This window comes from Oncorhynchus mykiss, chromosome 23 (assembly GCF_013265735.2).
Source record: "Oncorhynchus mykiss isolate Arlee chromosome 23, USDA_OmykA_1.1, whole genome shotgun sequence".
In the NCBI taxonomy this organism is placed as follows: domain Eukaryota; kingdom Metazoa; phylum Chordata; class Actinopteri; order Salmoniformes; family Salmonidae; genus Oncorhynchus; species Oncorhynchus mykiss.
This window is the reverse complement of record NC_048587.1, coordinates 42,870,596-42,892,994: the sequence shown is the minus strand read 5'-3', so window position 1 is coordinate 42,892,994 and position 22,399 is coordinate 42,870,596. Positions and strand designations below refer to the sequence as shown.

The 22,399-nt window shown below is 41.5% G+C and overlaps 1 protein-coding gene across 2 annotated transcripts in view; it reads right to left on the bottom strand.

Annotated features, from left to right (window-relative positions):
• The window catches only part of map2k6 (mitogen-activated protein kinase kinase 6), a 56,260-nt gene that overhangs the window by 17,340 nt on the left and 16,521 nt on the right, over positions 1 to 22,399 (bottom strand). For both annotated transcript variants that reach the window (XM_036960499.1, XM_021581080.2), the window contains exons 2-5: positions 7,059 to 7,119; positions 3,508 to 3,556; positions 2,389 to 2,502; positions 1,998 to 2,117 (exon numbers count right to left, since the gene is read on the bottom strand). In XM_036960499.1, coding sequence (XP_036816394.1) covers positions 1,998 to 2,117; positions 2,389 to 2,502; positions 3,508 to 3,556; positions 7,059 to 7,119 — 344 coding nt within the window. The remainder of the gene's footprint in view (positions 1 to 1,997; positions 2,118 to 2,388; positions 2,503 to 3,507; positions 3,557 to 7,058; positions 7,120 to 22,399) is intronic.

Sequence of the window (22,399 nt, the reverse complement as noted above, 5' to 3'; positions counted from 1 at the left end):
TCACCCCCAGTCTAACGGTCAAGCAGAACGGGCCAATCAGACTATTGGTCGCATCTTACGCAGTCTTTCTTTTCGCAACCCTGCGTCTTGGTCAGAACAGCTCCCCTGGGCAGAATACGCCCACAACTCGCTTCCTTCGTCTGCGACCGGGCTATCTCCTTTTCAGAGTAGCCTCGGGTACCAGCCTCCGCTGTTCTCATCTCAGTTCGCCGAGTCCAGCGTCCCCTCCGCTCAGGCTTTTGTCCAACGTTGCGAGCGCACCTGGAAGAGGGTCAGGTCTGCACTTTGCCGTTATAGGACGCAGACTGTGAGGGCTGCTAATAAGCGTAGAACTAAGAGTCCTAGATATTGTCGCGGTCAGAGAGTTTGGCTCTCCACTCAGAACCTTCCCCTTAAGACGGCTTCTCGCAAGTTGACCCCGCGGTTCATTGGTCCGTTCCGTATTTCTCGGGTCATTAATCCTGTCGCAGTTCGACTTCTTCTTCCGCGATACCTTCGTCGCGTCCACCCGGTCTTCCATGTCTCCTGTATCAAGCCCGTTCTTCGCGCCCCCGCTCGTCTTCCCCCCCCCCCCCCATCCTTGTCGAGGGCGCACCCATCTACAGGGTCCGTAGGATTTTGGACATGCGTCCTCGGGGCCGTGGTCACCAGTACCTCGTAGATTGGGAGGGGTACGGTCCTGAGGAGAGGAGTTGGGTTCCCTCTCGGGACGTGCTGGACCGTGCGCTGATCGAGGATTTCCTCCGTTGCCGCCAGGTTTCCTCCTCGAGTGCGCCAGGAGGCGCTCGGTGAGTGGGGGGGTACTGTCATGTATTGTCATGTTGTGTCTTTCTGTCCTTTCCTTTCACCCTGTCTCCCTCTGCTGGTCGTACTAGGTTACCGTTTCTGTCCCTCTTTCCCCCAGCTGTTCCTTGTCTTCTCTGACTACCTCATTCACCCCTTTTCCCACCTGTTCCCTTTTTCCCTCTGATTAGGTCCCTATATCTCTCTCTGTTTCTGCTCCTGTCTTTGTCGGATTCTTGTTTGTGTGTCTCATGCCTGAACCAGACTATCATCGTGTTTGCTGCAACCTTGTCCTGTCCTGTCGGAATCTACCTGTCCATCTGAGCCCACGTGTGTTCATCATTAAAGAAACTCTGTTTGTTAATTCGCTTTTGGGTCCTCATTCACGCACCTGACATTTTCAATGCGTCACACAAAGAGCACGGATTGGTAGATGTGTAAAAAATATCAAAATCAGATGTTGAATATCCCTTTGAGCATGTTGAAGTTATTAATTAGGCTTTGGATGGTGTATCAATATACTCAGTTACTACAAAGATATAACTCGGTTGCCGGAGAGGAAGGAAACTGCTCAGGGATTTCACCATGATGCCAATGGTGATTTTAAAACATTTGAGTTTAATAGTTGTGATATGAAAAAACTGAGGACGGATCAACAACATTGTAGTTATTCCACAATATTAACCTAAATTACAGATTCATTTTTTTTGTAGCCTCAAAATACTCTAAATGAGCCACATTTGAATTATAACTCAAAGATGAAACAACACTTTTCTGAATTGCAAAGAACCATTAAAGAGTTCAAAGGGTTATTTTAGTCATTATTGCAACACATAGAACAATCCCCCTTACCATAGAACCCTTGAGGAATCCTCATTTTATGTGTTTACAGGATAAAAATAGCCTGTTTTTAAAAAGAGAAAAACAGAACATTCTGATTGATTGCACTCCGTTTGAAATTGCAAGGGTGCCAATATACTTAACAGCATATCTACAAGGCTCTGTCCTCTATTTTGGTAATTACATTGTAGGAAGCCTATGTTCCTTATAGGAATAAACTAGGTCAGTAGGAGAACCCCATAGAGTAACTTTTGCAATTGTAAAAACGTATGGCAACAAAATAAACAAATAGGCTGTTTAGTGTAAAGTGTATTTGGGTTTAAGAAAAACACCCTATAATGTCTAAGTATTATTGTAATAAAGTAGGTAGTTACCTCTCTGAAGAGTGCGCCGTAGAAGGTGACTGTGTAGAAGCAGTCTACTGTCCTCATTGAGATGTCCAGGTCCATCAGCAGTCTCTTTTGTTCCTGGGTGTTCACTGTGGCACGGATCCTCTAGGGTGGGAGCGAAAGGACATCAAAAATCAATCAAGTCTATCCATCCATCCATCTATCCATCCAACAAAATTATTACATCAACAGCTGTCACTATGGCTGCATTAACAAAGGCAGCCCAATTCTGATCTTTTACCCAATTATTGGCAAAATAACTGACCTGATTGTTCAAAATACCAGAATTAGGCTGCTATAAGTGCTTTTGCTATATAGTAACCTGACCTAGATCTCCTGAAAGTGAACATCAATTACATCATCAAATCTCACATACCTTCACTGCCATGATCAAGCCACTGGGCATGTGCCTCATCTTGTCCACCACACCATACGCCCCTCTTCCCAGCTCGTCGATCTGCTCCAGGTCATCGGCCTTCACCACAAAGTTCTGCATAGGACAGACAGGGGAGAGAGCCATGTCAGGCTGGATTAAAACACAGTGATGTAATGAGAGAGAGCAAGACTGGGTAAAATCTCCCTTCCTTCCCTTACTTCTCCCATACTTGAAGTAATCATTGAATACAAAAAGAGGGATAAAAATATTAAGTCACAAGAGGTCATTGGGGTTTTTGGTACCCAATCCTCATCTTGTGCAAACAAACAGAAACAGAGAGCGACAAACACGAAAAGAAAGACTAAATCCTAATCTACCAACATACGGGGGGGTCATTTTAAGTGGGAGTATCTCTTATTCTCTTTATTTGAGAGTGCTGCTTTGCTCTGAGCTACGTCTTTGTTTAAACATCTACTCCAACCAGTTTTTTATCAACATGGAAAGCTTTGAACATTAACACTAAATACTGTATATAGTCTCTTCTAAGGGGTTGATGGGTTGAGTCCAAAGACACCACAAATGCCCCTTTTCATCTGAAAGAAAAGTTTACGTAAATCATGGGACCATTTGTTTTCTTACACTTTATACAAGAACCAAAAAATAAATTGCAGCCCTGACTTTGACTTCAGGCTATATTGTAAGACAAAAAAACCTTGCATCTTTGCCAATGGAAAATTCCACTTATTTGATGAGTTTAAAATAAATATTTTTACTGCCCGTCAGGCAGTAAAGCACATTCCAGTCTGCCTACAATCAGAAGTGTTCAATCTGGGTCATAATGTTTGTTAGGCCGTTCTTTACGGCTCACAGACCCTTAATTGAGCCAAGCTTTCAGCTTTCTGCATCCAGACCACAGACAGAGGACCTAACTCAACCTAAAGTATACAGAGGTTTGAACAACTATACACAGATGTAAAAACATATGTTTATGTAAGTTCTTCAGTTTTATATAAAGGTTTTGTCAAAGGAACATGTGTGGGAAAGAACAGTGGTAGACGAAAGGTAAGAATGTGAGAGACAGTAAGAGATAGCATACTGATCATTAACTAGATGAGGTACCTTCTCTCCGATGGTCACACAAGCTTTCGAATCCAAATCTCTTGGGGGTCTGTAAGGTAGACAGTTGTTAGGATTAACTGTTTTTTTTTATGTACATCATGTACATCATGTTCTGTATTCATCAGGGTTGGGGTACATTTGGAATTTCTGAATATATTTATATTAATTTAATTCAGACAATGAATTGGCCACACCCCACAAGATGCAGAAAATTTGAATTGAAGTCAAATGTAAATAATTTAAACCAATTCAACTGAGAGGTGAACCATGAAAGTCTCATTCACTTGACAAATAGTTTATCGAAAGGATATGCCACTTAATGCAAAAAATACACATACCATTTCAAATATTAATTTGATTGTAATTCAGATGTCACTGTATTTTTCTTCTTTGTCAAGAGACGTTAGATTGTTCCCTTGTATACTGCAGTGTTCGATCTAATGCATTCTGGGATTTTTTTCATCTTCTGATATTTAAAAACGTTAAGGGAATTATTCATTATTATGGACAACACAAGACATGATCCTGGAATGTTTCCAGACCTCAAATTTTAAATGGTTTAAATTGAGTTTTAAAAATGAAACGTTTCAACCTTATGCTGCATGGCATTGCTGACCATATGTCAAAATAAACATTCACTTGGTGGGGTGTAGAATAAATAAGCCATTTGGATTTCATTGAAATAAATTCTACTTTCTTTAAAACAAATTCCAATGATATTCTAATTCAACCATTTAATTGAAATTAGAGCAATTTTCAACTCAATTCAGAATGGACCCCATACCCGGGTATGCATTAATTCATTATGATTTACACATTTCATGTGAATAACTGGATGTAGCCTAAATGTTAATATAACTGAGCATTAGTCCAGAGTTATCTTCTCTTTGACAGTGAAAATGTGCTCCATCAACAATATTCACTGGGGCATTGCGCCAAATGTAACAGTATGTGAACGCATCCAAAAGGTCATCTCTAACTAGCCTCCTCTATCCTCATTAGTCATGGGAGGAAACAGTCGCCAGTGACATCTTTAGGATCATTAAGTTGATTTAGCAGCATTGTATCCTGTAATATTCATGTGAAACATACTTAAATCAAAAAAAAATCGGTTGCATTCTGCTGTCATATCATACTGTGCTATGATTGGTTAACACCAACCAGGTCGTGAGGTTATTGCAGTTCATCATGGCCAGAGACACGAACATACCAGCGTAAAGTGGTTAGTTATGGTTCAACTTGCCACTGCAAAAATGTGTATTTAATGTTTATATATTTCACTTGGTAGGTTCAAGTCAGACGTCAATAAGGTGTAATGTCATTGGCTGCGCTTACTGATAGGGGGAGATCTCAAAAAAATTATTTCCAGCCCGATAATTCTGTGCAGGCAGTAGGTCATGTTCTGAAGTGCTGTGTTCTGTTTGCATATTTACGATGTTTACGAGTTCAACACGTGCATAATATACAGTTTGATGTATTCCAGCCATGCATTTTGACACGATTGCTGTATGAGCGATTAGCTAGCATGCTCCGAAGTCATGGTGGTAGTATTTAGCTCATGATTCATACATGGTGGTTTCTTCTTGCTGCAGATCCATGCTACAGCAACCGTCTTGGTGCATGTCAGATCCATGTTACTGCAGCAGATCCATGTTACTGCAGCAATCTTGGTGCATGTCAGATCCATGCTACAGCGGCCATCTTGGTGCATGTCAGATTCATGCTACAGCAGCCATCTTGGTGCATGTCACATCTTATGTGCTCTTTCAGGTATTTATACAGTGTTTTTTATAGTTACACTCCTGGTCAAAAGTTTTAGAACACCTTTTGGTTATATTTTTTGTAGAATAGTGAACACATCAAAACTATGCATATCATGTAGTAACCAAGAACGTGTTAAATCAAAATATATTTTACATTCGAGAATCTTCAAATAACCCCCCTTTGCCTTGATGACAGATTTGCACACTCTTGCCATTCTCTCAACCAGCTTCAACTGGAATGCTTTTCCAACAGTCTTGAAGGAGTTCCCTTCAAAAAAAAAAAAAAAGATAGCCCAAACCAGATGGTGTATCGCTGCAGAATGCTGTGGTAGCCATGTTGGTTAAGTGTGCCTTGAATTGTAAATAAAATCAGTGTCACCAGCAAAGCACCCCCACACCATATTACCACCATGCTTTACGGTGGGAAAGACACATGCAGAGGTCATTCGTTCACAGACACGGCGGTTGGAACCAAAAATCTCCAATTTGAACTCCAGACCAAAGGACAAATTTCGTTTTTCTTGGTCCAAGCAAATCTCTTCTTACTGGTGTCCTTTAGAAGTGGTTTCTTTGCAGCATTTCGACCCTGAAGGCCTGGTTCACACAGTCTCCTCTGAACAGTTGATGTTGAGATGTGTTTGTTACTTGAACTCTGTGAATCGTTTATTTAGGCTGCAATTTCTGACACTGGTAACTCTTATGAACTTATCCTATGCAGCAGAGGTAACTCTGGGCCTTCCATTCCTGTGGTGGTCCTCATGAGAGCCAGTTTCATCATAGCGCTTGGTTTTTGCGACTGCACTTGAAGAAACATAAAAAGTTCTTAAAATGTTCCGGATTAACTGACCTTCATGTCTTAAAGTAATGGACTGTTTCAGTTTGCTTATTTGAGCTGTTCTTGCCATAATATGGACTTGGTCTTTTACCAAAGAGGGCTCTCTTCTGTATACCCCCCTACCTTGTCACAACACAACTGATTTGCAAGAAAATTCCATAAATTAACTTTTAAAAAGGCACACCTGTTAATTGAAATGCATTCCAGGTGACTACCTCATGAAGCTGGTTGAGAGAATGCCAAGAGTGTGCAAAGCTGTCATTAAGGCAAAGGGTGGCTATTTGAATAATCTCAAATATAAAACATATTTACTACATGATTCCATGTGTTATTTCATAGTTTTTATGTCTTCACATTCTACAATGTAGAAAATAGTAAAAATAAAGAATAACCCTTCAATGAGTAGGTGTTCTAAAACTTTTGACCGGTAGAGTATATTAGTGATTTTTCCCCAGTCTGATAATTCTGTGCAGGCGATCTATGCTACAGCAGTCATCTTGGTGCATGTCACACATCTTGTGCTCATTCTATGTCAGAGCAACTGGGACCAATACATGACATTTTAGGTATTACACAACGCAAAAGAGAATACAGTCACATCTGTTACACCAGAGTTAAGTTAATAAAGTATAGCTACGTTTTATAAAGATCCTGTCGTCCTGCATTTGATTATTTTGTACAAAGTGTGCAAAACAAGACATTCATATTATCATGTATCATAAAAAACAGGGGAACACGTTATATTAATATATTAAGTTGCTCTTGTACCTTTGTACTCAAGTAACATTGTAATTACACTAGTAACGACATGGTAATACAATTTTGGTACTAATAGGCTACTTTAGTAACCGCATTTTAATTGCATAGTGAGTTTTTTTGTAATTACACAAGGGGAATAACAGTGTTGGAATACACAGAGTTGTCATAAAGCAGATAAAGACTGAAAGTCTTACGCGGCAGCAGCAGGCTGCTCAAACACATCCTTGGAGAGCGAGAGCACCGGCTTCCTCTTACCTGGAGGGAGACAGAAAGGACAGCAATAAACAATTTGTAGAACAATACAATTATACACACCTGAAGACAGCATATCACATTCAACAAAGTTAGAACAGCAGTTTGGATGACCACAATCAATTGTAAACTGGAGTTTCTAAAAATGTTCCTTTTAGTCATCTCAGATGTCCCATCTTTGTGTATTTTCCCTTCCAGAGCCCAAGCCCAACACGCGACAGCCAGTCAGACACTTACGGTTGGATGCAGTGAGTGACTCCAGATCCTAATTGAACACAACAAGCCCTGTGACAGCGAGAGGAGATATGTCTGCAGTGGTGGAGCCAGGTGGGTTAGACTGCGAGCAGCGAGAGGAGAGGAGATATGTCTGCAGTGGTGGAGCCAGGTGGGTTAGACTGCGAGCAGCGAGAGGAGAGGAGATATGTCTGCAGTGGTGGAGCCAGGTGGGTTAGACTGCGAGCAGCGAGAGGAGAGGAGATATGTCTGCAGTGGTGGAGCCAGGTGGGTTAGACTGCGAGCAGCGAGAGGAGATATGTCTGCAGTGGTGGAGCCAGGTGTGTTAGAGCTCTTGCCATCTGGAGGTACTGCACTGAGCGGGCAGAGGGTTTAAATGGCACAATGCCACAGTAACAGGGCATTACTGACACTCCTGATGGTGTGACTGGGGCATGAGTGACAGTTGCCATCGCCGACAAAGTGTGTGTATGTGTGAGCGTGCACGCGAGCATCTGGTTCACACCTCCCCTGACTGGATGAGGAAGCTAGTGCTTCCACACACAGACCTGGGTTTAACTACCATTTGAAATAATTGCATGTCATTTAGCTTGCCTGTTGCAACAGAACCAATATTAAAAGTCCCAAAATTGGAAACCCCGCCCACCTGGCAGTCCAGGCAGACTAAAGCAAACGCTGAAAATATTTGAACGATTTAAAATAATATTTAAATCCAGGTCTGCTCACACAGCAGGGCTGGGCCACACATCCACATCACACACTGTAAACAGGTGATGCCACCACCTGGCTTTGAGCGCAGTGATTTGACTTGCACCAGGAGGCATAGTTTTCAAACCTGAGAACATTTAAAAGTAACTGAAGACAAGTACTTGGGAGAATCCCACAGCGGTATTTTGCATTGTCAGGTAAACCCACCTGACAATGCAAAGTCTGTGCTATGATGTTGTAGGCTAATGCTCACTGTTAACAGTGCCTACTCAGTCAATTTTTTTGGTTGAAAAAGTTTCACTAAAGTATTGTGAGGAAAACGATCATACAATCAACGATACCATCCATACTAACTGAAACCTCACAAATATAAATAAAACACCCACACACAGGGTGTCCTGGTTTGTTGAAACCACAGCCCATGGTGTACCACCCCCACCACCTCTCTGTGCTGCCTCTCACTGCATACCTCATGGCTTCCACTTTCCAAAGCAGCTTTGTTGCACCAAAATGTCACTTTGGGTCCCTCCCACACGCATTTACACAGACAACAATAGTAGCCTAAATGAAAACCGACACTATAGTGTTCTAATAAGTCTACATTTGAACCAACAGTTTTTGTTCTATCTGCAGGTTTCAGATTGTCAAAATATTCCCTGCTCTATTCAACACCTGGCATGTGTGTTCAGTGAAACTTGGGCGGCTGAGGTCCGAACAGAGAGCCTTCCTATAACATACCCTGCCAGCCTGAAATGTTCTGAACATTGCAGATAGAAATAGAATGAATCTGACAATCATATCTGTTCTACACGATACATTTCTAACAGTATGTTATGCAACGTTACACATCCTTTGGACAAGCTGCTGGCAACTCTCACTGCTCTCTGTGCCAAAACAATGAATTTGTGAGTGGTTATTATGGCTAAGTACCAGGCACCAGCTTCCCCAAGCTTTCTCAACGACTATGCATGCCAGGCTGGTAAAGTATACTTCTGGCATTCTCTCTTTGTTCCTCTGCCTCCTCACTACTTCAAAAAATGCATTTTCATAACCCAAACTTCGGCCAAAAATAATATCTGGTTAGTGGTTTTGGTTGAGCACCGGCACCAACTTTACCAGGCTTTCACAATGATTGTGCATGGCATGCCATGCTGCTAGGTGATTCAGCAAAACTACACAGAAATAAGCATCAGCCTCACAGTCTCAGGCTCAATGGGATAGGACAAGACGCGGCACGCTCTGATCCATCGAGAAGAGCTTTCAAAGCTTTCATCTCAAGTCCAGAGGCCAAACATGCAAATCATCACAACGTAGCCAGACACCACTCCCTGCTGAATGCACAACGATTTAATATGGGCTTGCTTTACATTCATTCACAGATTTGCATGCATGGGAGATACATACATGTGCGCAAACGGAAGTAACTCGTAACGATACAAAAAGACAGTGCACGCACTGACATACATGCCAAAGAATTACATGAGTAGAGAAACATTTGAATATAGCTCAATCAGGCACGCATAGTCAAGATGTCGCTAAGTGATTGGAGCAGACCTAGTGTACTTCCCAAATGGCACCCTATTCCCTATATAGTGCACTATGGACCCTGGTCAAAAGTAGTCCACTACAGGTGCCATTTGGGACGCAGACCTATGGTAGGCCTGTTTAAACATTAGGATTCTATCAGATCTCTCCAGAGTGGAAAATCACAACAAATGGAACATGCAGTTGAGCTAGAACAAATGTCCAGTGATCGTTACTCAGAACAAAAGAGAGAAAGGTATAGGATCAATAGATTATATAATTTACAGTGTACAGGGAAAGAATAAGCTAATATGCTGCATTGTCTGTCCTGAGCTAATCAAATATGGTTAGTTTCAAAAACAGGCCTTCAAAAAACGCTCTTCCTAAGACTACAATTCTGCTCATATATTTTCACATCTGTGAGAATTTTGGCATAATAACCACTCGCCTGCTAAATAAGTTATGTTATACTCTGATATGATTCAAACAGTTTTAGAAACTTCAGAGTGTTTTCTATCCAAATCTACTAATAACATCATATCATATCTTAGCATAATTGGGAACTCTTTCAAGACTGTTGGAAAAGCATTCCAGGTGACAACCTCATGAAGCTGTTTGACAGAATGCCAAGAGCGTGCAAAGCTGTCAAGGCAAAGAAAGGGTGGCTACTTTGAATAATCTTAAACATTATCTTTTTTTGTTTAACACTTTGATTACATGATTCCATTTGTGTTATTTCATAGTTTTGATATCTTCACTATTATCCTACAATGTAGAACATAGTACAAATAAAGAAAAACCCTTGAATAAGTAGGTGTCCAAACTTTTGACTGGTACTCTGTTAATTAATAATTTCATCCAAACTGCTTGCATGCATCTGACTAGCCAGGCGCTAAAATAGCCTCTCCCATATCCTCATTGGTTTTAGGAGAATGTACCCACGCCACTCCAGTTGGTTGCAGTAATGCACCTTAGTTGATTGCCAACGCCATATAAAAACCACAGAAGACAACTAGGAGAGATTACTGGAAACTAACAAGGTTTCCCCTTTTATCTGTGGATATATTCTGAGTAGAGAACACACGATTGTGTGACTCAAAATGGGTCGATATACTACAAAGATACAGCAAAAAGAAAAAAAAGACCTTGTACATTTCAGGTAAAACATCAACTTAATGTTTATATTCAATGACAAATTAGCTAGTAACAGCAAGCTAGCTAAATGTCCATGAATGTTTCATGTGTTTCGACCTGTCCCCAAATGAATATAGTTGGTTCAGAGTTATTTTTTTATTTAAACTTGCATGTTCTGATCGCATCTGGTGTGGATAGACAAAATCAGCATGCACACAATAGCGCACACACGTGCATGCCCGGTGTAGTCAGCATGTAATTAAAAGCAGTAGTACTGAAGCCAAAGAAATGGCGAAGAAAACAGCCAGTGACCTCTGCCAGAGCGATCTTTGCTGAAACCAAGGCTGCCAGAGACAGTGCTTCGAGCACTGTGAATTTAGAGCAAAATCTTTGAGCAGCCAGACAGGCCCATGCCTCACACTGCAGATAATAAACCCAGAGTGGCATTCATAGCAGGCAGAACCAATCAGCCCGCTTATTCTTCCTCTTCCAAACCCACACGGCCCGGAATCCCAACAATCTCAAGAGGTCCTCAATTAAATTCCAGAGACCCAGAGGAAGATATGAATAAGACATCGGCATGAGGGATGGACGGAGGGAAATAGAAACGGGAGGGGGGGCAGGCCAGAGCAGAGACCGACAGAGAGAGCGGGATGAAAATAACATATATTGAGCCTGCGGCTGTTACGCCCCTACTGGCCACCCAGGCAGTCTGAGAGATACCCTACACTTCCAAAGTGTTGGTCCCATGTTTCATGAGCTGAAATAAAAGATCCCAGAAATGTTCCATACGCACAAAAAGCTAATTTCTCAAAAATGTTTTGTTTAGAACCCCTGTTAGTGAGCATTTCTCCTTTGCCAAGATAATCAATCCACCTGACAGGTGTGGCATATCAAGAAGCTGATTAAACAGCTTGGCCCCTAAAATGTACGGTTTTGTAACACAATGCCACAGATGTCTCAAGTTCAGGGATAACTGTTCCTGCATACTGCTGTGTAAACTCACCTCGGTCTCTAGAGCAAATACAAGTCATGTCTACTTATTTTCTATATTGACAGACTAATCTACCGTTTAATTAAAACATGTTTACTTGGCAACAAATTAAAGTTTAAATGATAAACCAACTACCTGCATCATTTGTTTTAGCAGTAAGACTGAAGCTAGTTTATTGAAATACATTTACTGAATATCACAATGAATTGATCAACCAGTTGAAGTCAACACTTTAATGGTTTGATGCAGCTGAAATCATTTAGTCATTTGTCAGTACAGTCATAAAAGATAAATAATACAATTACATATATACACACACAACAGCTAGCAATATCTATACCGCAACACAGTTGTGAGCATACTAGGCATTCTACACTGAACAAAAATATAAGACGCAACATGTTAAGCGTTGGTCCCATGTTTTTTGTGCAGAAAGAAATGAGCCCAGAAATGTGCCATATGCACAAAAAGCATATTTCTCTAAAATGTTGTGCACAAATTTGTTTACATCCCTGTTAGTAAGCATTTCTCCTTTGCCAAGATAATCAATCCACCTGACAAGTGTGGCATATCAATAAGCTTATTTAACAGCATGATCATTACACAGGTGCAGCTTGTGCTGGGGACAATAAATGTCCACTGTAAAATGTGCAGTTTTGTCACAACACAATGCCACTGGTGTCTCAAGTTTTGGGGGAGCGTGCAATTGGCAGGCCGACTGCAGGAATGTCCACCAGAGCTGTTGCCAGAGAATTTAATATTAATTTCTCAACCATATAAGCCGCTTCCAACATCGTTTTATAGAATTTGGCAGTGCGTCCAACCGGCAGGGCCCAATTTATTTATTTCAATTTCCTGATACGAATTGTAACTAAGTCATTTTTGAATTTATATTTTTGTTCAGTATATATCCTTTGGGTTACAGCTGTCATGCTGTGAAGCTCCACTGGGAACCATTTCGTCAGCACAAGGCTTCTTAGACGGTTGAGGTTTACCTAACGATACTCTCGGCGGTGTTGTCTGTGCATAAGTGTATCAGCTTCAGGTCACTGCAGTGCACAGTCCTGCTTAAGTAGTGGTTAACTTCACCACGATGACTACAACAGAAGATCACTGTTCAACTATAGGGGGACCGACCAATACATGTGATCTTCATGTTGTATTTAGTACACCTGTTTTTAGCCCTTATCACGTTTAAAACAAGATGGCATAGCAGTCAGACGTCCTTTGTCCTTGTCTTGTCGTGTCCTGTGTATAGTTACATTTTTTCATATTTTATTTTCTAAAAACTCAACTTCAAAACTCTCCTGCAACCCGCCTCACCAATTTAAAATAAAAATACAAGTATTATTCACCTCAAATCTGAAATCCACAATAGAAGCTAGCCAGTTTACTGGCTAACGTTAGTATTCAGCTAACCATGGTTGGTGGTCATCAGCTATCCTTTAGCTCGAAAAGCTATCGCCAGTTTTGTACAACGCGACTCAGACCAGAGCATACCGGACCTATTTTCTCACCATATCCCCAGATTACTACCACAAGCTCTGGACATTTACACCTGGATCTTGCAGCTAGCTAGCTGCTATCCGAGTGACTATTTGCTTACGTCAGTCCCGGAGCAAACATCAATTATTCCGGAGCTAGCCAGCTGAAGAGTTCCATCAGCCACTCCTGGGCTACAATCACCTATCTGGACCCGTTTTACTGCCGATGCGGAGCCCCACCGGGCCTTCACGACTGGACTACCGACGTTATCTGCCCGAGGGAGTTATCCAACTGGCCCCTCCGTTGCGACGTTACCTGAACGCCAAATCTGCGGCCCGCTAATCGTTGGCTGTCTTATCGGCTGCTATCTGAATAGGTCTATCGGACAATTTTCTTGGATCACTATAACTATTTTGCCAATTGGATTGGTCCCCCTCTACCAGACGGAACCCCACTAATATACCGAAGGAAACGCACGAGAAGGCTAAAAACAGACCTCCATCCTCTGCCAGCTTGCTACCGATGGCCCGGCTAGCTGTCTGAATCACAGTAACCCCAACCAACCTCACTACTCACTGGACCCTTATGATCACTCGGCTATGCATGCCTCTCCTTAATGTCAATATGTCTTGTCCATTGCGGTTCTGGTTAGTGTTTATTGGCTTATTTCACTGTAGAGCCTCTAGCCCTGCTCATTATACCTTATCCAACCTTTTAGTTCCACCACCCACACCTGTGATGACATCACCTGGTTTCAATTATGTTTCTAGAGACAATATCTCTCTCATCACTCAATGCCTAGGTTTACCTCCACATCCTACCATACCCTTGTCTGTACATTATGCAGTCTAGGAGGGGATGGTAACGAGACCCGTAACATAACTCATGCCAAGTATAATAGCGAAAAACAGTGAGAACGAAAAACCACAGACAACTAAATTACCGTCAAACACTCATGGTTTATTTCTAAACACACGGTAACGGGGGGCGGGAAAAGGGGCTGAGCTGGACCCAAGGAAATAAACAAATATCCAAAAACACCCCTAAGCTAGACTAGCCTACTTCAATACAGCTAACTATAACCAACCAAAAATACAGTGGGTGGTCCGCCCAGTTCTAACTATGGTATTTAGACAAAGTTTCCCTACGGGTAGTGTATGCCCATGGGTGACTTGTCTTGATACCCCCTTCCCCCACCAACAAACAAATAGCCATGAAGCACAACAATACATATTCACATAATTCCGGGCAAATGTGACATGTAGGAACAAAAACCAAAAAATAACTCAATAACGAGTGAGAGCAATATTGCGAGAGATTGATCTCTTTGTGTTTTAATCTCTCTGTGTCTCAATCTCCAGAGAATACAACTGACTGGGGTTTTTTTTAAACCAAGGGAAAGGGGATGTGAGGGTAAGAGAAAAGGAGCAGGTGTCTTCTGATTAGCGACTGATTGGGGAATGATTGTCACCTGTGAGGGGAGAAGGATAGAAAAGAAATACACACAGGATACACACTCTGGATACTTGTATTCGTAACAAGCAGCCATTACAGTTGCTGGTTTGGTAGCAGCCTAACATGAGCTAGCATTATTTACGAGTCCAAGCGTGGCAGCCTGCTAACTCTCTCATAGCAGATTTTCACAGGATGTAGGCCTACCGGGCTGTTTGATTTGGCCAGGCTTCGGCCTGGAGATTTGGCTGGAGGTGAGAGGCTGTTACAGAACAGAAAGGAGGAAAAAAGAAAATTGGCCCCCGAGATTAGATTAAATATTATTGACTGCTGGGACCAGGTGACCTGCTACGTTTTATTCAACCCACACACACACACACACACACACACACACACACACACACACACACACACACACACACACACACACACACACACACACACACACACACACACACACACACACACACACACACACACACACACACACACACACACACACACACACACACACACACACACACACACACACACACACACACACACACACACACAGGAGAGAGATCTGTTTACAAAACCCTAACAGGTGTGTTGCTAAAATAAAATCCACAATTCATCTGGGTTTCACATAATTCAAGCACTTTTCATTCAAAATTTAGGAAAAAAATTGCAAGAGTAGCTAAACTAACTTTCCTAATAATCAGTACTTAAATATGGAACAAAATGTCTACCTGGAATTAATTCAAGTGTATTTACCTCCAGACAGTCTGTCTGTCGCACATCCAGAGGACTGTCACTGTGTGTCCCAAATGGCACCATATTCCCTATATAGTGCACTACTTTTGAAAAGGACCTATAGGGTTCTAGTCAAAAGTAATGCACTATGTAGGAAATAGGGTGCCATTTGGGATGTAACCACTGTCGAATAGCATGCCATGCAATGCGATGCACTCTCTCGGTGGGAACCAGAGTGCAGTAATTTGCAAGAGGAGCGGCATGACATGTTTTCCTTTCCTCCGTGTGCTAGCTGGAGGTTTTATGTAACTGGTAATCAGACAGGGGACAGCTAAGTGCACATTTAATCCAGCCATGATGACAAGTGCTGTTTTGCCTCCAGCTGAGCCGGGCAGCCAAAGTTCACCCTCTATCCTGACAGGCTGCGTTTACACAGGCAGGCCAATCTTTTTCCACTAAATGTTATTTTGTTCGATCAGATCTTTTTCCAATAATTGGGCAAAAGACTAGAATTGGTCGGCCTGTAATTTCATTAGATACATGACATGGATTTACTAAAAACGGTCCTCCTGTCAAATAAACACTGAATAAAAAAGAATTTACACAAATTGGATGGTTGCAGGGAGGGAGGGAGCTTATACAAAGAGAAAAGCATTGCAAAAGGTGTCAGCCCCGTCAATGATGTGTTTTGAAAACATTGATTGCTTACTCAGGAAACTTCAAGATCATCGTTAAGAGTCAGCTGTGATCCATTGATTTTATTATTTTGGCGTGCTTGACATGCACTAGGAGGACTGAGCTACTGAGCAGAGGCCCGTTGCATCCCAAATGGCAGCCTATTCTCTATGGGCCCTGGTCAAAAGTAGTGCACTATTATAGGGAATAGGGTGGCATTTAAGATGCCCTCCTTCCCTTGCCCTTTGAGAGCAGGGAAGGAGAAAACGGTGTACGAGACCTGCTGTGATGGCATGCATCGTGAGGCGGTTACTCCTCGGAGGGTGAAAGAAGACAAGCCTGGATTTATGCTCCTCTCATTTTCAGCTGCACGGCACACACTCCACTTCACACAGAGCTCCAGCACACAGAGACCTCAAAGCTTGTTCAGATGAATGTGTCATGTTAGGCCTAACTGTCGTGATGCTTACTGTCCTGATGTATGAAGCTCAATGCACAGAAAGGTTACTAATGATGGGTGGGAATCAATAGTAACTAATCACAATATTATTTTGGCCAATATCATATCGATACTTTGACTCCAAGTATCGATTTTTAGATTTAAAAATAACTCGTATTATTCATCCTATAGCTTGTTCCCCGTCTTCTTTTTAATTAGTGAGCCAACGTCTTTTCAGCACTTTTATTTCCATGTCTGATCTAAATTCATGCTCCCTTGCTCTCTCTCATCTCTCTACAGAATACATAGTGAGCAATATGTTTTGAACATCAAATAGCAATAAAATCACAGTTTAGAATTGCAATCGATATCGTATCTGCACCTAAGTATCGTGATAATATTGTATTGTGATGTCCCTGGCAATTCAAATCAAATCAAATCAAATGTTTTACATTGCTTCAAAGCAGCCTAGGCAAAATCCGACAATATCCCTGGAGGCAATTATTTTATAAAGACAACCATATGCCATTGAAACCAGTAGCCTATTTCTCTCATGTTTGATTGGTTTTCAACTTTCTTTCATTGTCCGGTAGCCAAATGAACATTCGTGGGTAGCCTACTGCCTTGTGCGCTGATAATGTTAAGAAATAATTGTTTATCAACATTTTAAGCAAAACGTTCTGATCTGTTGCATCAGATTAATACTTTAAAAAATATATTTTATTTAGCCTAGGCCTACTGGTTGTATGAATTTGGGATCTATCGTCCAACAACAGTTTGGGCTAGAGTCTGTTTGGGCTATTTCTTTCTCGACAAGCTGACCAATAGAAATAGTTCACTTTTCTACCATGTAGTAGATTGACTTGGGTGCATAGGGGGGCGTGTTCATTAGGCTAGGGGACGCTTTCCCTAAGTAAATAAATAAAACGATTCAAAATAGGCTACTAAAGCATGATTTGACCACAGAGGATCATTAGTTCCCCTTAGTCTTCAAATATTGTGGATTGTTTTAAATTGCATTGCCTACAGTCGGAAGGAAAGGCAAAATTTGCAATTTGGGCAGCGCACGCTGCAAATACTAAATACATGATTGTTGAGTTGTGACTGTCAGTGAAAAGTAGAGGCCCAGCCAGGAATATCGCAAAATTTGTAAATATAATCACAGGAAAACCTAGTTTGGAAAGCAAATTTGCTGTAAAGAGAAGACACTGAAAATACTCTTAATCTGTCTTTTAGTTATAAAAATTCTCAACTTAATTTAGACAACAACAGTAGGCATATAGACAATCTTATTGGTACCAGTGGAGAGCATAGGCCATTTCCACAGTGAGTGCGCACTGCGCATATTCACTCTTTTATCATTGTTGGGTCAGTGCCACAAGTTTGTTTTTGGATAATAATTTCCTTCTCCAGTTTAGATTCAATGTGTGTTTCCCCTTCTCAGAGGCTTATTATAAACGTAATTTTTACTGATCTGTTTGTCAGTGTCAGCAGAGTAGGCTACCCTGTAATTTGTCTTATTAAAAAAGATTGTGCTAATGTCACCAGTCATGTCAAGTTTAGCAAAACTGCATGAAATGTCTTTTTCCCGTGAAAAGAATGAAGAAACGTATGTGATATAGCCTATAGCCCAGGTCTCTACACTATAGGCGTTCAGTTATGCATTGAACAGTCTTTTTTGCAAACAGTGATTGAGTTATATTGCTAGCCTAAATTATGACTATTCAATCTACTCATCACATTATGAATAGTAGGCTATCTTACATAAGTCTGCAAATGATGATGCATGAAATGCTTTATTATATAGGTGAATTTTTATGCTGAAAATGTTCTTCCCCAAACTTGAAACTCGTCTTGTCGTCTGAGGAAAGGTAAATATTATGCTAACATCTACAAAGTGTGCGGTAAGGACACAGGTCATTGCATCCTCGACTTACATGTTAGGTTAGGATTAATTACACTAATCGAAAAGTGATTTCTGTCATTCTGAGCACCGTGGGTGGACGCCCTAATCAGGATGCACACCCAATGGACATGGGTCCAGTAAATTCAAATGCTGCCGGTCAAATGTTCGGCGCAACATTTTCATAAAGGAAACCCTGGCTGGCACAATTACCATATAAATTACAGTTATGGATGTAGTCATCCGTTTATTTAACTTGGGGAGGGGCGAACAGCTGACTGAAGACGGGATGGCCGGGCATTCATGCGCTTGAGTATGTTTCTGCGGCAATATTGACTCTTAACAATGTGATGAAACTTTGTTGCTCCTTGCTGAAACAAGCAAGCTGCTGTAGCAAACAAGTCTTAAGTTGCCTGAGCAACGCCACCCGGAATGCAGTAGCAGCAAACAACGTTCGTGGCAAACTGTTTGTTTTAAACAGTTTGTTGAACGTTTGTATCAAACATGTTCCATTTGTTAGTTTTTGGCAAAACAAAAAATGGATGCAACAAGAATAGTAGATATGCTTGCTGCAGCTGAAGCAATTGTGGATGATTATTTTTATTTTATTTTCAGAGGAGAAACCAAACTGCCAGGAATGACTTATCATCGAATAGATATGTGAAAAACACCTTGAGGATTGATTCTAAACAACTTTTGCCATGTTTGTCGATATTATGGAGTTAATTTGGAAAAAAGTTTGCCGTTGTAATGACTGCATTTTCAGGTTTTTTTCTTACCCAAACGTGATGAACAAAACGGAGCGATTTCTCCTACACAAATAATATTTTGGGAAAAACTGAACATTTGCTATCTAACAGTGTCTCCTCATTGAAAACATCCGAAGTTCTTCAAAGGTAAATGATTTTATTTGAATGCTTTTCTTGTTTTTGTGAAAATGTTGCCTGCTGAATGCTAGGCTTAATGCTATGCTAGCTATCAATACTCTTACACAAATGATTGTGTAGCTATGGTTGAAAAGCATTTTTTGAAAATCTGAGATGACAGTGTTAACAAAAGGCTAAGCTTGTGAGCCAATATATTTATTTCATTTCATTTGTGATTTTCATGAATAGTTAACATTGCGTTATGGTAATGAGCTTGAGGCTATAATTACGCTCCCGGATTCGGGATTGCTCGTCGCAACAGGTTAAAGAAGAAGTTACAGGTCTGTGAGAGCCAGAAATCTTGCTTGTTTGTAGGTGACCAAATACTTATTTTCCACCATTATTTGCAAATCAATTCATTAAAAAATCCTACAATGTGATTTTCTGGAAATTTTTTTCTCATTTTGTCTGTCATAGTTGAAATGTACCTATGATGAAAATTACAGGCCTCATCTTTTTAAGTGGGAGAACTTGCACAATTGGTGGCTGACTAAATACTTTTTTGCCCCACTGTATAAAAACTATACACTACCGTTCAAAAGTTTGGGGTCACTTAGAAATGTTCTTGTTTTTCAAAGAAAAGCACTTTTTTGTCCATTAAAATAACATCAAATTGATCAGAAATACAGTGTAGACATTGTTATAAATGACTATTGTAGCTGGAAACTGCAGATTTTTTTATGGAATATCCACATAGGGGTAGCGAGGCCCAGCCAACCATCACTCCTGTGTTCCAATGGCACGTTGTGTTAGCTAATCCAAGTTTATCATTTGAATTTTAATCATTTTAAGGCTAATTGATCATTAGAAAGGACTTTTGCAATTATGTTAGCAAAACGCCGGTCTCAACGTGAACAGTGAAGAGGCGACTCCGGGATGCTGGCCTTCCAGGCAGAGTTCCTCTGTCCAGTGTCTTTGCTCCTTTGCACATCTTAATCTTGTATTTTTATTGGCCAGTCTGAGATATGGCTCTCTCTTTGCAACTCTGCCTAGAAGGCCAGCATCCCGGAGTCACCTCTTCACTGTTGATGTTGAGACTGGTGTTTTGCAGGTACTATTTAATGAAGCTGCCAGTTGAGGACTTGTGGGGCGTCTGTTTCTCAAACTAGACGCTCTAATGTACTTGTCCTCTTGCTCAGTTTTGCACCGGGGCCTCCCACTCCTCTTTCTATTCTGGTTAGCGCCAGTTTGCACTTTTCTATGAAGGGAGTAGTACACAGCATTGTATGACATCTTCAGTTTCTTGTCAATTTCAAGCATGGAATAACCTTCATTTCTCAAAACAAGAATAGACTGACAAGTTTCCTTAGTTGCCCCGGCTGTGTGTTTTGGGTCGTTGTCATGCTGGAAGACCCATCCACGACCCAATGCTCTTACTGAGGGAAGGAGGTTGTTGGCCAAGATCTCGCAATACATGGCCCCATCCATCCTCCCTTCAATACGGTGCAGTCGTCCTGTCCCCTTTGCAGAAAAGCATCCCCAAAGAATTGTTTCCATCTCCATGCTTCACGGTTGGGATGGTGTTCTTGGGGTTGTATTCTTCTTCCAAACAAACACGGCGAGTGGAGTTTAGACCAAAAAGCTCTATTTTTGTCTCATCAGACCACATGACCTTCACTAATTCCTCCTCTGGATCATCCAGATGGTCATTGGCAAACTTCAGACGGGCCTGGACATGCGCTGGCATGAGCAGGGGGACCTTGCGTGCGCTGCAGGATTTTAATCCATGACGTCGTAGTGTGTTACTAATGGTTTTCTTTGAGACTGTGGTCCCAGCTCTCTTCAGGTCATTGACCAGGTCCTGCCGTGTAGTTCTGGGCTGATCCCTCACCTTCCTCATGATGCCCCACGAGGTAAGATCTTGCATGGAGCCCCAGACCGAGGGTGTTTGACCGTCATCTTGAACTTCTTCCATTTTCTAATAATTGCTCCAACAGTTGTTGCCTTCTCACCAAGCTGCTTGTCTATGGTCCTGTAGCCCATCCCAGCCTTGTGCAGGTCTACAATTTTAGCCCTGATGTCCTTACACAGCTCTCTGGTCTTGGCCATTGTGGAGAGGTTGGAGTCTGTTTGATTGAGTGTGTGGACAGGTGTCTTTTATACAGGTAACGAGTTCAAACAGGTGCAGTTAATACAGGTAATGAGTAGAAAACAGGGGGGCTTCTTAAAGAAAAAACTAACAGGTCTGTGAGAGCTGGAATTCTTACTGGTTGGTAGGTGATCAAATACTTATGTCATGCAATAAAATGCAAATTAATTACTTAAAAATCATACAATGTGATTTTCTGGATTTTTGTTTTAGATTCCGTCTCTCACAGTTGAAGTGTACGTATGATTAAAAAAAATGAAGAACTCTACATGCTTTGTAAGTAGGAAAACCTGCAAAATCTGCAGTGTATCAAATACCTGTTCTCCCCACTGTATGTAAAAGGTAGGCTAATGATTTACCAATAATTTAATAGGCCTAATTAATTAATTTAGTAACACCATCCTCATAAGTTATACTATTAAAGTACTCTGCACAGTAAACCTATGTAAGCTGCCTATCAATAGGCTACTGGCAGACTTTGCAGTAATGCAACCAATGAGTAACAGATTACTCAACATTGAGTGTTTTTTGCTCAAAGACAGAGCTAACAGATTGTTATTTTGTTTTGTTCCAGATACTGTGCGAGGACCTGGCTCCTATGGTGCCTCACAGAGGTAGACTCATTAAAAATAGGGTGTTGGCCTCCCTGTGGCTGATGGCCAACCAGGAAAGTTTCAGGGGAGTGGCAGACCAGTTCAATCTCAACAAAGGAACATTGCATCACCACCTCGTTCAAGTGGTCACAGGCCTCACACAGCTGGTGCTTGACTGTGAAGTGGTCTTCTGTAGAGCAACTATCAGCAGTGCAGACCGCGTTCGAGAAAAAGACAAGGTTCCCTGGGGTGATTGGGTGTATAGATGCCACCCATATTACCATCAGGGGACCTTTCAACAATAGAGATGACTACACAAACAGAAATGGCCATTCCACCTTTCAACTCCAGGAAGTATGCGATAGCCAGCTCATGTTAACAAACATCTACAC